At 36.8% G+C, this 15,379-nt stretch overlaps 1 protein-coding gene and 1 pseudogene across 2 annotated transcripts; both read right to left on the reverse strand.

Annotated features, from left to right (window-relative positions):
• Positions 1 to 432: 432 nt before the first annotated feature.
• LOC145130281 (putative serine/threonine-protein kinase PIX13) lies at positions 433 to 1,992 on the reverse strand (annotated as a pseudogene). The gene is made up of 5 exons (XR_013717757.1): positions 1,816 to 1,992; positions 1,214 to 1,595; positions 941 to 960; positions 788 to 892; positions 433 to 597 (listed from the first exon to the last, which is right to left on the reverse strand). The product of XR_013717757.1 is annotated as a putative serine/threonine-protein kinase PIX13 (transcript).
• Positions 1,987 to 3,533, reverse strand: LOC145130282 (putative serine/threonine-protein kinase PBL10). Its single transcript, XM_079065109.1, has 4 exons — positions 3,425 to 3,533; positions 2,872 to 3,272; positions 2,308 to 2,443; positions 1,987 to 2,222 (listed from the first exon to the last, which is right to left on the reverse strand). The coding sequence occupies exons 1-4, from the start codon at positions 3,531 to 3,533 to the stop codon at positions 1,987 to 1,989; spliced, it is 882 nt and encodes a 293-aa protein (XP_078921235.1).
• Between the last annotated feature and the right edge of the window lie 11,846 nt (positions 3,534 to 15,379).

Raw genomic sequence — 15,379 nt, forward strand, 5'->3', positions numbered from 1 at the left:
ATCAATAAACTTCTTTGTTTGTGTAGAGACCCACCCTCTCGTTACTTCCCTTTCTCTTATCTTTCCTGCACTTTTGTGTTAAACTCTGTTTGAGAATCATCAAATGAAATAACTATGTTTTTGGAGTAATCCTTTGTACATGTTTGTCCAAATATTCAAGTATATCAGAACAATTCACTTAATGAGGTATAACACAGAAATTATACTTCAACGAAATACAGCTAACTACTATTGATAAAAAAACAATGAAGTACAACCGGACAAAGGTCAACAAATCTTAAGGGTCTTTATAGAATATATATGCCTTCAAAGTCCTGATGTATGATGATCTAATTCTGATTTCTTAATAAATATGTAAAAGAAAAAAAATCATTGATTAAACTTGTATTGCCTGTAGAAAAGAAGACAAGAGTAGATTTGCCACATGCATCATTACACATCAAAAGTATTTGAATTCAAGAGAATGGAAGAAACAAAACCTGACAGCAACAGATAGATAAACAAACAAAGCTGCCACTCATCGACACCTTGAGCCTTGTTGGGGATGGATCTCTTGATGGAGACCGCAAGCCAATCTGTGTTGCTGATCATCACCTTCTGAAACAATAATTAACATTTATAAAGGGAATTAAAGAAAAGACGCGATAAAACAAAAAATAAAATTACTGAAGAAAGTAATTAACATGAGATCCTTTGAACTAGCAAGGAGACATTCAGACGCAATATGCCCAAATTCCTTCAGACCATAGTTGTGTGTTTTGCCCCCTCAAACAGAGATCAATGTTACCTTCTGCTCATCTGGCCAATGTGAATTCCATGTAGTCATTAGTGATGACGTGGCAAAACTGGACAAGATGAAGTATATATAGTCCACCACAAAAAAGAAATCCGTCTACCCCGTCAACAGGGTATATATTGTCCATCATACAATAGTACTAACCTTGTGTGGCCAGCCAGATTCTGAAAAGATCATTGATCTCACGTCAACATACACAAAGAAAAGTACCACCATTACACAAATGAGTAGAATACATGTAATAATAACAAAAAATAACATATGAAATTAAATCGATTACATAAACAATCTGTAATTATAAAAATGAAAAAGATGACCAGTCTTACTGTATATTGATCCTATAATCAAAACAAAAACGGTTACACCGTTATGACCATTCCATGATTTGGGGGGGGGGGGGGGGGGGGCTACAATCACCAAACTTATGTTCATGGTGCAGGCTCATGAAGTGAGTGCCATGTGTTATCCTTTTAACATGTCTGTGGTATTATTTTAATTGTGTGGATCTCTTCTAAACGTGCCACCACTTCCTCCATTGCAGGGCGACGAATTGATTCCTGCTCAAGACAATTTAGGATGAGTTTCGCTAATTTCAGTGCGCCTTTTAATGGATAAACTTGTTCCAACTGTGGATCCATGATTTTTCGTAGTTTTTTTATATTTCTTAAAAAAGGTGTAGCCCAATCCACCAAATTATGTTTTAGAGAAGGCCGATCTTTATCCATGACACATAGCCCTGTAATCATCTCTAGCATCACCACTCCAAAACCATAAACATCGCTCTTCACATACAAACGACCTGTAGTTGCATCACACCCTTTGTTATGGATTTATTAAAAACACTAGTTAGCCTAGCTAAGCAATAATCACCATCATTGATCACTTTGGGTTAGACCATTTTACATTCAAGTCCACTGACAATATAAATAATATAATGAATAACACATGGGTTTCAGTTGGCTATGCTGCTCGTGTTCAGTTATACCACCATGCTTGAACAATGATATTAGAGAACTAACCAGTGGCTATATACTCAGGAGCCGCATAACCGTAGGAGCCTACTACACGTGTTGTGATATGAGACTCTCCATTGGCTGGACCTAACCTTGCCAGTCCAAAATCCAAGACCTTCGCATTAAACTCCTGAAACATAATTCATTATAAAAATATTGATATGATAAAGATTTAAACTAAAATACTGAACCCCAATTCATGGAAATTCTTAAAGGTGCAACCATAATCATATATAGACAGATGTTTAAAGTAAAATTAATTAGTTTTCTACTTGCCCAATCTAACAAAATGTTTGAGGAATTCACATCCCTGCAAATGACATTATTTTCAGTAGTGTGCAAGAAAGCAAGGCCTTGAGCTGCTCCCATGGCTATTTTAATCCTTGTGTCCCATGAAAGTGGTTCTGCACCTTCTGCAAAATCCAATTCATATTACTTATAGATTTAATAGATACAAAATTTTTTTGCAGAGTTAGTGGCGTAGAATTAAATATTTACCCCCAAAGAGATGCATATTTAAGCTTCCTTTGTGCATATATTCATAAACAAGAAGGAACTCCTTATTTTCCCAGCAATATCCAAAGAGTTCAACAACATTTGGGTGGCTAAAAGTCCCCAAGAATTTCGCTTCTGCCTACCAAGAAAACACAAAAAATTAACAATTTCTATTTTACTTCCTTTATGCAGCTCATAAGCTAGCTACTAAATGATTTATTTCCAAGTTTTCCAAATTCTTTATTGTACTTCCACTTTTATCAAATTGGCTTATCATTCCGTATTGGTTGACATCACACAACAGTTTTCAGTCAATAATGCGATAGTATTGCCAATTTGCCATTCATACAACCAAGAATCAAGTCTTTCATTAGAAGAGTAAACACATTGATGATGACTATTGATGGTATACATACCATATACTCATATAGTCATATATAGGTTAAAGGAGGAAGGACTTCAAGAAGATACTCAGAAATTCAGTCCTATCATGGGATTCTTGAACTTTGCTATTAAAATATTCATATCACAAGAAAGAAAATTTGATGGTATAATAAACAAACAGACCTGCCACTCGTTGAGACTTTGAACATTAATGTCTGTGTTTAAAATCTTGATCACGACTGCTATCCCAACACCAGATACTGATGGTGCGTATGATTCATCCACCCACCCTCTATAGACTGTCTCATCATACGGACCTTCTCTATACATTGAAGATGACTGGAAATTCCAGCTAGATCTCTGCAACTCATCAAATGTGAATATCTTCAACTTTTGTGCCTTCAACTGTATAGTAGCATCATGGCATTCTACTCCTGTGGTAGTGAGTTTATTTATTATAGCACCTTCTTTACCTTCACTGCTCCCTTCCGATTCTTTTGTAGCTGCTTTATCTAGTATGGTCCTGCCACTTTTGTTGTCATTGCTCCACTTACGTCTATTTCTATTATTTTTAGCATGCACTGCTGAAACCAGATGAAATTATATAGATGAACTCAAATAATTTATAGATGGACAACTGGTGGATTGTCAAAAAAATATTAAATCTGCACAATGAATAGTGCTTATGAAATTCATATCACCACACAAATAGTATTTTCTAAGAGCTCAAGTTTACCTGGAATGTTAGTAGAGAATAACGACCATACCTTTTCAGCAATTGTCACTTGGTGTTTTTGTGATGCCAAGGCCAACACAAATTCTAGCCTATCCACTACCTGAGCCATTGTAGGTCGATCCTTTGAACGATTGAGGATACATTCATATGCAATTCGCCCAAATTCTTTCAGACAATTAAGTGTGGTTTGCCCCCTTAAAATGGAATCAATGATTCGATCGATATTACCTTCTCTAATGCACTTTTTCGCCCATACAGCTAGGCTGTGTTGCTCCTCATCCAATGTAAAATCCAGAGCAGGCCTACCACATAACACTTCCAATAAGACAACACCAAAAGCATACACGTCAGACTTCCGTGTCAATCTTGTTGAGTGTGAATCCACGGAGGTTGTTGAGTGTGAATCCACAGAAAAGTTGGTCAAAAATGGCAGGAAACCAGGAACCATGTGTAAAGCCACAACTGGTCAAAAATGGCAGGAAACTAGGAACCATGTGTGTTTCCATCTCTATATAAGAGATTCATCTGTATTTGTAAAACTTGTATCTAGAGTAACACAGAAAGAGTGCAGATTAGCACCAAGAAATATAAATTCCTAGTTACCGGTGGACGTAGGTCAGAGAAGGACCGAACCACGTTAAATCCCTCGTGTTCATCCTTGTGTTCTTGTTTTTCGTGAGCTGTGTGTGTGTTTAGAGTCGTGTGTTAAGTGTCTCGATCCTAACAAGTGGTATCAGAGCAAGGTTTTAGCTCCAGAAGGTGATTTTCTGTTTTTTGGTCGGAATTTGTTTTCGTCAAAAACGATTTTGGTGTATACCGTTGGAAAGTTCTCGTTCCGAAGATTCCGAAAATATTTTTTTCTGAATTTTTCGACCACCGGAAGACGTCCAAATCGCCGGTCAAAGGTTCGCCGGAATAGTGACCGGAAAACCAGTTCGCCGGAGAAGACGACACTGTAGCGTCGGAGCCTTGCCGGAGAAGACGACACTGTACGCCGGAGACTTGCCGGAGAAGACGACACTGTAGCGACACTGTAGCGTCACTGTAGCAGAATTTGAAAAACTCAGATTTGGTCCCTGAAGTTTCAGAAAATTGCAAAGACCGGTCCTGAAGTTCCAGAAAATTGCAAGACAGGTCCCTGAAGTTTCAGAAAATTGCATGACAGGTCCCTGTTCTTTCAGAAAATTGCAAAAATGGCAGAAGATGGTAAAATCAAAATTGACAAGTTTGATGGAACCGATTATGGATTTTGGAAGATGCAAATTGAAGATATGTTGTATCAGAAAAGTTTGCATTTGCCTATGTTGGGCGAACAACCGGATGACATGTATGATGAAGAATGGAAGTTGTTGGATCGACAAGCCTTGGGTGTAGTTAGGCTTTCATTGGCAAAGAGTGTTGCGTATAACATTGTTAATGAAACAACTACTTATGGAGTATTTAAGGCTTTGTCCAACATGTACGAGAAGCCGTCCGCTTCCAACAAAGTGTTCCTCATCAAACAATTGGTTAACACCAAAATGAAGGAAGGCATGTCAGTTACCGCTCACATAAACGAGTTTAACTCGATTATCTCTCGTTTAGCCTCAGTTGCAATAAAGTTTGAAGATGAAGTACAAGCGCTCCTCCTTTTATCATCTTTGCCCGATAGTTGGTCAGGCATCGTCACAGCTGTTAGTAGTGCATCCGGCACTATTAAACTCACTTTCGAGAGTATTCGTGACTTGATTGTAAATGAAGATATCAGACGGAGAAGCAATGGTGAGACTTCTAGTTCTAGTTCTAGTTCTTTATTGCATACAGAAAGTAGAGGAAGAAGAAACGAAAGAGGACGTAGTCGAGGCAGATCAAAGTCTAGAAAAAGGGGGTAGTCCAAGAACCGAAAAGATATTGAATGTTGGAATTGCAAAGAAAAATGTCACTTTAGAAACCAATGTCCAAAACCACAAGCTAAAAAGAAAGAAGTACACAATGTATCCTCTGAAGAATCGGGAGATTTTCTCATATGCTGTGTTGAGAGCTCAATGGAATCCTGGATTATGGATTCGGGTGCTTCTTTCCATGCTGTCTCATGCCCAGATATGGTCAAGAACCTACAAACAGGTGACTTTGGCAAAGTTAGTTTGGCCGATGATCAAGTGCTTGATATTACGGGTATAGGAGACGTAGATTTGAAGACCTCCATGGGAACCACCTGGACTTTGAAGGATGTCCGGGTAATTCCAAGTCTGAAGAAACAGTTGATTTCTGTTGGGCAGTTGGATGAACAGGGACACGAGGTTAAGTTCAGGAATGGGCAGTGGAAGGTTGTCAAAGGAAATCTTCTGATAGCTCGTGGACATAAGAAGGGTTCATTATATATGGTCAGATTACCATCTGAGGGAGTAACCGTCCCAGTTCAGAAGAAAAACAAAATCCGGTTCATAGAGTCTCGTGGACAGAAGAAGGTTTGCTTTGCAGATGGCAAACCCAGAGTCACAGGTCAGATTCAGGTTGAACGTGTTTGGAACGGTTCAGAAAAACCAGTCAAGGGCATTCATAGCAGTGGGAGCATGGGCTTTGTTTCAGCTAGAATACCCAGAACACAGTGGGTTAAGAGAACCAGTATTCCATCTGTAAAAGTCTCTCCAGATTATCTGCTTCACATGGAGAGTGTCGTTTGTTCTCAGGATGTTCCAGGATCGGGCAGTTCATTTCAGTGGGAACCGGTGGAGACAGAGAACAGGTAAATTGAAGAGAAGGCAGGGTAACTAGGAAGGAATTAAGATCAATTTTTTTTTTAAAATACAGATGCACAGTTGAAGCACAGGTGAAGATTGTTCTGTGGCTTCAAGTGGGAGATTGTTGAGTGTGAATCCATGGAGGTTGTTGAGTGTGAATCCACAGAAACGTTGGTCAAAAATGGCAGGAAACCAGGAACCATGTGTGAAGCCACAACTGGTCAAAAATGGCAGGAAACCAGGAACCATGTGTGTTTCCATCTCTATATAAGAGATTCATCTGTATTTGTAAAACTTGTATCTAGAGTAACACAGAAAGAGTGCAGATTAGCACCAAGAAATATAAATTCCTAGTTACCGGTGGACGTAGGTCAGAGAAGGACCGAACCACGTTAAATCCCTCGTGTTCATCCTTGTGTTCTTGTTTTTCGTGAGCTGTGTGTGTGTTTAGAGTCGTGTGTTAAGTGTCTCGATCCTAACAAATCTTTGAGTTGCAAAATACTCAGCAATCATGTACCCAAATGTTCCTTTGATCTGATGGGTATAAACATTAGTTGTGTCCGATAGATTTGCTGGACCAATCCTGGACAACCCAAAGTCGGAAATCTTAGCTGCCAAATTCTCGTCCAGCAAGATGTTTGAGCTCTTAATGTCACGGTGTATGACTCTGGATTTGACACCTGTACCTGTATGGAGGTAGTCCAAACCACGAGCAGCACCTATGCAAATGTTGAGCCTCTGGACCCATGTCAGCAGAGAATGATTACTTCCGTTGACTCTTATTTTGTGGAGATGATCCTCAAGGCTTCCCTTCGGCATGTATTCATAAATAAGGATCATCTCTCTTTTATCAGATCCTTCATGGTATCCTAAAAGAGAGACGATGTGACTATGGCGAAACTTGGAAAGCATCTCAATCTCTGCCTTGAACTCGGTTACTCCTTGATTGGAATCAAGATTCAACCTCTTAATGGCAACATCAATTCCTTCTTCCCCAAACTCAATCTTACCTTTATATACCTTCCCAAAGCCACCCTTTCCGATTACAAATGCATCATCAAAATCATTGGTGGCCAATTTGATTTCGCCAAGTGAAAACTTTCGACATAGTTTATCCGATGAGGCTGATGTGGATTGGTCATCTGATGATGATGACAGGGATGAATTCTTGTGCTGACTGTCATCCTCCTCTTGTTGCTTCTGTAAATAATAAAAAACAATGCCCAATACAGTAAGGAGAAATATAAGAGATGTGGAAAAGTCCATGCTTCTTGGAGATATGATATCGATCAGTCTGTACTCTGTAATGCAAGAAATGAAGGTAAAAATTCTTAGATCTAAAGATTGAGATGATCTGGATGGGTTGACTCCTGACTGACTATTGAACTGGTCAACACATTGCAGGACCCATATATTGACTACTGTTGCTTTTAATTGAACAATTTGGTGAATATGTTTCACTTTTCAACGATTGAGTCACTGCCATCAATGGACCTCCACCTCATTCACTCAAAGAATATATATATATATATATATATATATATATATATATATATATATATATATATATATATATATATATATATATATATATATATATATATATATATATATATATATATATATATATATATATATATATATAGGCCTAGGTTATTCTATTCAAAGTAATTATTGTGTTATTGTATGCATAACTGTGGGCCAATCAATTTTACTTATTTTAAGAAAGTGATTAATATATATTATTGAATTAAATGTAATTGAAAAATATCATCTAATTTAATTACAAGGGTATTTTAGTCAATTAATATAGATTTAATAAAGGAAAATTGCATATTTTAAGGGAGCATAGATTCTATTAATTTTAAAAATCCGATTTTACGAATTATAACTATTTTAATTCGAACATTCTGACAGAATATGTTTATTTATTTAATTATTTACTCAAAAATAAAAATATTCTTGAACCATAAATAATAAAAATATTCTTGAACCTATTTCTTGATCATGACTTTAAGAACTTCTTGTAGAATAACAAATTCTTGAACAATCAATTGAAGAATAAAAACAAAAAATACATTATTTCTTATAGAATACGGGTAGCAATTGTTAAGAATTACATTTATTGTTAAAGAATAAAACTAAAAAAACTTTCAAAACGGGAAAGAAAACATCAAAATCTAACAACGACTAATACATTCTAAAAGAATAATGTGGTTCGTTTCAATTTTGTGGTCCGTTCTTCAAGCATCAACTTCTGTGATTCCAACAGAATTGGAATTCGTGATTCCATTCCAACAGAATTGGAATACGTGATTCCATTCCAATAGAATTGGAATCTCACCAATATCATCCATTGAATCATCTACATAAACATACTTGATACCTTTTCAGAATTCAACCTTGTCAAGATCCTGCACTGTCCACATAAATGAAGTGTTAAATAAAAAAAAATAAAATAAATAAAATAAAAAAAAACATAAATTGAAATATGAATCAGACCATTTGAATCAGTCCCTTTGCTGCATCAATCAGACCATTTGAAAGAAACACAATGATCTCCATATCACTCAAAACCCCCAAATTCCACTTGAATTGGAATTATAAAGCTGAGTTGTCGATTCCTGTAACAAACAAAAACGGAAGGAAAAAACCCTAAGTGAAAATTAACTCGAACAGAGCTTCATGTTACTTCATTATATCAAAAATCGAATCTAACCAAACATCGATTCACTCGAATACGAAACTCGAAAGAAAAATAATTCAATCAAACAAGTAAAGCAATAAACCTCGTAACCAACAGAGAAACTCGAACCGGACAAAAAATGGATCATTGGAAGAGAAAAAAACGCTGACTAAAGAGAAGAGAGTAAGCTAACCTGATTGGTAGAAGTTGGTTGATTGATTTGAACAGAAATCGATGGAGCAAAGGAAGTAAGAAGTGTAGATCGGAAGAGGGATTAGGGTTCGTAATCAGAATCTTTTCGTTGGAAGGATGGTGAAAGTCAGGGGCGATGGTGGGGTATTGGTATTGGAGTACGTTGTCGTTTCAAAAAAAAAAAAGATATAAAACCTGGAGAAATTGGGGTTAAAAGTCAATACCATGATTATAGGGATTATTTTTGGAAATTGTTAATCATATTACTAAATTACCCTTATTTATTTATTAAATTATTTAATTTTTTTTTAATTTTGGTTGACCCACATTTATGCATACGATAACACAATAATTACTTTAAACATGAACCTATCTCTCTCTCTCTCTCTCTCTCTCTCTCTATATATATATATATATATATATATATATATATATATATATATTGGGTGATTTAGCAATATGATATGCATGGATGTTGCAATGATTTAAGATATGATTTATGTTTTGTGTATTCCACTGCTTAAAACATTTATTTGATAATTCAGACTGAAAAAATTACAAGTCCGTACTTAATTTTACTTGGTTCTTAACCTAATTATGTCCCCTGTATTCGGCAACCACTTGAGTAGTAAGGACTAAAGAGACATATTTTCTCCAAATTTCCTCACCCTTTCTGCCTTTCATTTGGCGTATAATCCAAACTCTTTGTTAGAAACACAAAATCCCTATCACAAACAATTCTTTTAATCTGAAAGTAATTTAGATCTTTACTGTTTTTTTACCGGTTCAGGAATAATATCAGAAGTCGTTTGATGATATTTGACCTAGGGTTTGGATTAAAAACATTTTATGTGATAATTGATATTTTTGGGGATTTGACGAACCTACAGACGGGAAGGCAGCTCCAGAGCCTTATGACGCTGCACATGTACTATTGGGTCATAGATGTAGCACAAGAACCTATCTATTTCTCTTAAAATTTTGGCCGATTTCCATGGTGCTACTACGATGGTGAATGATTTTCCCTTTTCTGATCATCGTTGGGATTGAATTTAGTTTTTTGATAAAACTTAAACTAGAAATAATAAAAGATAAATAAAACAATAATGTCATAATAAAAATTAATAGGAAAAAAAAAACCTATATCATAGGGATAAAATGATCATTTATAGGACTTAAGAGATTCCTTTTTAATGGTGTGACCATATTGATAATGAATAACATTGCAATCCACATGTGACTAGAAACAAATGCATCAATGGCAGGATAGGGCAAAATGATTTTTTCCACCCATAAAAAATGATACCTATCAATGGCAGGATCAGCGTTAGAAGAGTGTTGTCTCGGAACTCAAAACAGTAAATTTCCATATATACACACATTGTAACTAGAAACAAATGCATCAATTTGTTCCAAATCTATTTATGAACGATATTAGTTTTACAAGGTATAGTCAGAATTGTATTTAAATGGTTACATTAAGAGGAAAATCTAGACACAAAAGATTTATTTTAAGACCTGCAATTCAAACTGACTTCCATTTTTTCCAATTTTCTTGATTACACTTTCATCATATGGGCTTTTATTAGTTAGTGCTGACACGTCTCAGTCAATTTTCTTGATTCACATCACTTTTATATGCACTTGTTATTTTGGTTAGATGCAAATGATGGCAACCTACTTCTAATGTGCTTTTTTAAACCCATTTTAGGCAACATACACCTTCATTAATTTACAATGATGAAATCTAAAGTATATTGCTATTTTGTTTAAAATGACCAAAGTACATTGCCTGAAGAAGTATGCTGCTATTATTTATAAACAAAGAAATGCATGGCCTGAAATGGACAAAAAATTGAAGTATGATGCTACTATGTCTAAAAAACGAAATACACACTCAATACACCTGTTATGGGTCATGTATCATCTTCTTTCTCATGTGTTAAACGTCTTTACACATTTCATAATAACAAAAACATTTACATATGAATTGAAATTGATTGCATAAGAATCTGCAATCATAAGAAAGGAAAAGGCGACCACTTTTACCATAAATTGATCATATAATATAACCATAACATAAAGTGTGAAACCTTTATCATCATTCGGAAATTTGATTAGTCGATCCATGCCATGTGTTATCATTCAACTTCCATGTATGGTTTATATTTTAATTGTGTTGATCTCTTCTAAACGTGCCACCACTTCCTCCATTGAAGGCCGATGAATTGGCTCTTCTTCAAGACAATTTAGGATGAGTTTCGCTACTTTCATAGCGCCTTTTGATGGATAAACTTGTTCCAACCGTGGATCCATGATTTTCTGTAGTTTTTTTATACTGTTTAAGGAAGGTCTAGCCCACTTCACCAAATTAATTTGTGAGGAAGGCCGATAATAATTGAGTACGTGTAACCCTGTAATCATCTCTAGCATCACCACTCCAAAACTATAAACATCGCTCTTCACATATAAACGATCTGGAGTTGCATCACAGCCTTTGTTATTGATGTCTTAAAAACCCTTATCATTTCTCAATTTGGGATATAGACAATTTTACATATATTCAAGTCAATTTAACAATAACCCCTAAATGATTTAAGCCCTAAAAGCAGGAAGTTGTGCTCAAACAAGGATATTAGAGAACTAACCAGTGATTATATACTCAAGATCAGCATAACCGTAGGTGCACGTAGCGCGTGTTGAGACATGAGACTCTCCATTGACAGGACCTAACTTACCAGTCTAAAATCTGAGAGCTTCGCATTAAACTCCTGGAACATAATTGAATATAGAAATAGTTATGATAAACATTTAAACTTACATACAACCCCTGAAATATCAAATTTCTTGAAATAAGTGCCACCATAATCAATGATGCCTATTTAAACTAAATATGATTAGTGTTTGCTTGCCTCATCTAACAAAATATTTAAGGGTTTCACACCCCTGTGAATGACATTATTTTCTGTAGTGTGCAAAAAAGCAAGGCCTTGAGCTGCTCCCATGGCTATTTTAATCCTCGTCTCCCATGGAAGTGGTTTTGCACCTTCTGCAATATCCAATCTAAAAATTTATATATATATATATATATATATATATATATATATATATATATATATATATATATATATATATATATATATATATATATATATATATATATATAGGGAGCGTTCAATCGAGAAAATTTCTTATCTCGAGAACATTTGAGAACAAATTTGAAAAACACAATTTTTTTAATTAAAATTATAAAATAATATTCATATAAATCAAAAAATAGTTACAAACAATTAAAAAACCCACTAACTAACACCACTCACCACCCAACCAACACCACCCACCACCACCACGCGCCACCACCACTCATCACTAACCACCACCACCAACTACCACCCACCACCCATCACTACCCACCACCCACCACCACCCACCTACACCACAACCACCAACCACCACCATCACCACCAACCACCACCACCTGCCCCCATCACCAACCTCCACCACCCATCACCACCGCCCGCCACCACCACCAGCAACCACTACCTACCACCCATCACCACCACCCGCCATCACCACCCACCACCACCACCACCCACCACCACCACACGCCACCACCACCCATCACTAACCAACCTTCACCACCCATCACCACCGCCCACCATCACCACCAACAACCACTACCTACCACCCATCACCACCACCCGTCACCACCACCACCCACCACTACCCACCACCACCAACCACTACTCACCACCCATCACTACCCACCACCACCAACCACTACCCACCACCCACCACCACCCACCCACCATAACCACTACCACTCGCCACCACCACCCATCACTACCCACCACCACCAACCATCACCCGCCTCCATCACCCATCACTAACCATCACCACCAACCACCACCCACCACCCATCACTACCCACCACTCATCACTACCCACCACCCACCCACCACCAACCACCACCCGCCACCACCATCACCACCCAACCACCACCACCCATCATCACCGTGTGCCACCACCACCCACAACCACTACCTACCACCCATCATCACCACTACCCACCACCACCACCCATCACTAACCACCACCACCAACCACCACCCACCACCCATCACTACCCACAACCACCACCACCACCAACCACCACCTACCACCACCATCACCACCCACCACCATCACCACCCAACCACCACCACCCGCCACCATAACCACCACCCACCACCACCACCACCGCCAACCACCACCCGCCACCACCACCCATCACTACCCACCGCCACCTACCACCCATCACTATCCACCACCCATTACCACCCGCCACCAACACCACCCAGCACCCACCCACCACAACCATCACCAACACCAACCACCACCCGCCACCACCATCACCACCTACCATCATCACCACCCAACCAGCACCACTCGCCACCACCACCCACCTCCGCCACCACACCAACCACCCACCACCCACCAAAACCATCACCCGTCACTATCACCACCACTTGCAACCACCCACCCACCCAACACCACCCATCACCACACACCACCACCCCGCCTATACCACCCGCCGCCACCACCCTCACCCCCACCTACAAAGATTTGAAATTGTGTTTTTGATTCATTAGGTTTTCTCTTGTATATAATCACATGTGATTATATGTATCGAGTCACATGTGATTATATGTATCGAATCATATATGATTTATATGTTATTAAATACATATAATCACATGTGATTAAATATACATGAAAAACTAGTGAATCGAGAATGCAAAAATGAATATTATCCACGTAAATCATTTGTGATTAGATACATATACATACATGTGATTAGATGTATTTAATAAAATATTATTTACGTGGGTCGTATTTATTTTCGTGTTTTCGATTTAATAATTGGCATCGTGTATCTAATCATATGTGATTATATGTATTTAATCACATATGATTTATATGGACAATATTTGTTTTCACGTGTTTATTCAATAGTTGTTCTTGTGTATTTAACCACATGTGATTACATATATTTAATCACATATGATTCGTACGGAAAATATTTATTCTTGTGTCGATTCAATAATTGTTCTAATATATTTAATCACATGTGATTTTATGTATTTAATCACATATGATTTATGTGGACAATATTCATTATTTCGTTCTCAATTCAGTAGTTATACTCATGTACTTAATCACATGTGATTATATGTATTAAATCGCATATGATTTATATTGATAATATTCATGAGTCAATATTTTTTCTTATGTATTTAATCATATGTGATTGTATGTATTAATCACATATGATTGATGTATAAAAAGAAAAATTATTTAATCAAAAACGCGAAAATGAATCTTGTGTACAGAAATCATATATGACTAAATGTACAAGAACAACTATTGAACAAGAATGTGAAAATGAATATTGTCCATATAAATCATATCTAATTAGATACATATAATCTCATGTAATTAAGCACACATGAACAACAACGGAATCGAGAACGCGAAAATAAATATTTTCCACATAAATTCTATGTGATTAGATACATATAATCACAAGTGATTATATTCATTTAATCACATATGATATATGTGGACAATATTTATCTTTGTGTTCTCAATTCAATAATTGTTCTTGTGTATATAATCAATCATATGTGATTATATGTATCTAATCACATATGATTTATATAGACATCATTATTTTTGTCCGTATAAATCATATGTGATTAGATACATATAATCACATATGATTATATGTATTTAATCACATATGATTACAGTGGACAAAGAACAATTATGGAATCGAGAATGTGACAATGAATCTCAGCCACATAAATCATATATGATTGGATACATATAATCACAGTTTTCGACTGAATAATTGCTTTTGTGTAATTAATCACATGTGATTATATGTATATAATCATATATGATTTGAGGTGGACAAGATACATTTTTTCCTTCTCGATTCAATAGTTGTGCTCATGTACTTAATCACATATGATTATACCTATAATCACATTTGATAAAATACATGAGAACAACTATTGAATCGACAAAGCAAAAATGAATTATGTCCACATAAATCATATGTGATTAGATTCATATAATCACATGTGATTATATGTATTTAATCATATCTGATTAGATTCATATAATTACAAAGCAAAAATGAATTACCTCCACCACCCACACCCACCCACCACCCGTCACTATCACCACCACTTGCAACCACCCACCCACCTACCACCACCCATCACCACACACCACCACCACCAATCACCACCACCCCGCCTCCACCACCCGCCGCCACCACCCCCACCCACACCTACAAAGATTTGTTAT

This window comes from Lactuca virosa, chromosome 8 (assembly GCF_052849685.1).
Source record: "Lactuca virosa cultivar CGN04683 chromosome 8, Lactuca_virosa_CGN04683_v6, whole genome shotgun sequence".
Classification (NCBI taxonomy): domain Eukaryota; kingdom Viridiplantae; phylum Streptophyta; class Magnoliopsida; order Asterales; family Asteraceae; genus Lactuca; species Lactuca virosa.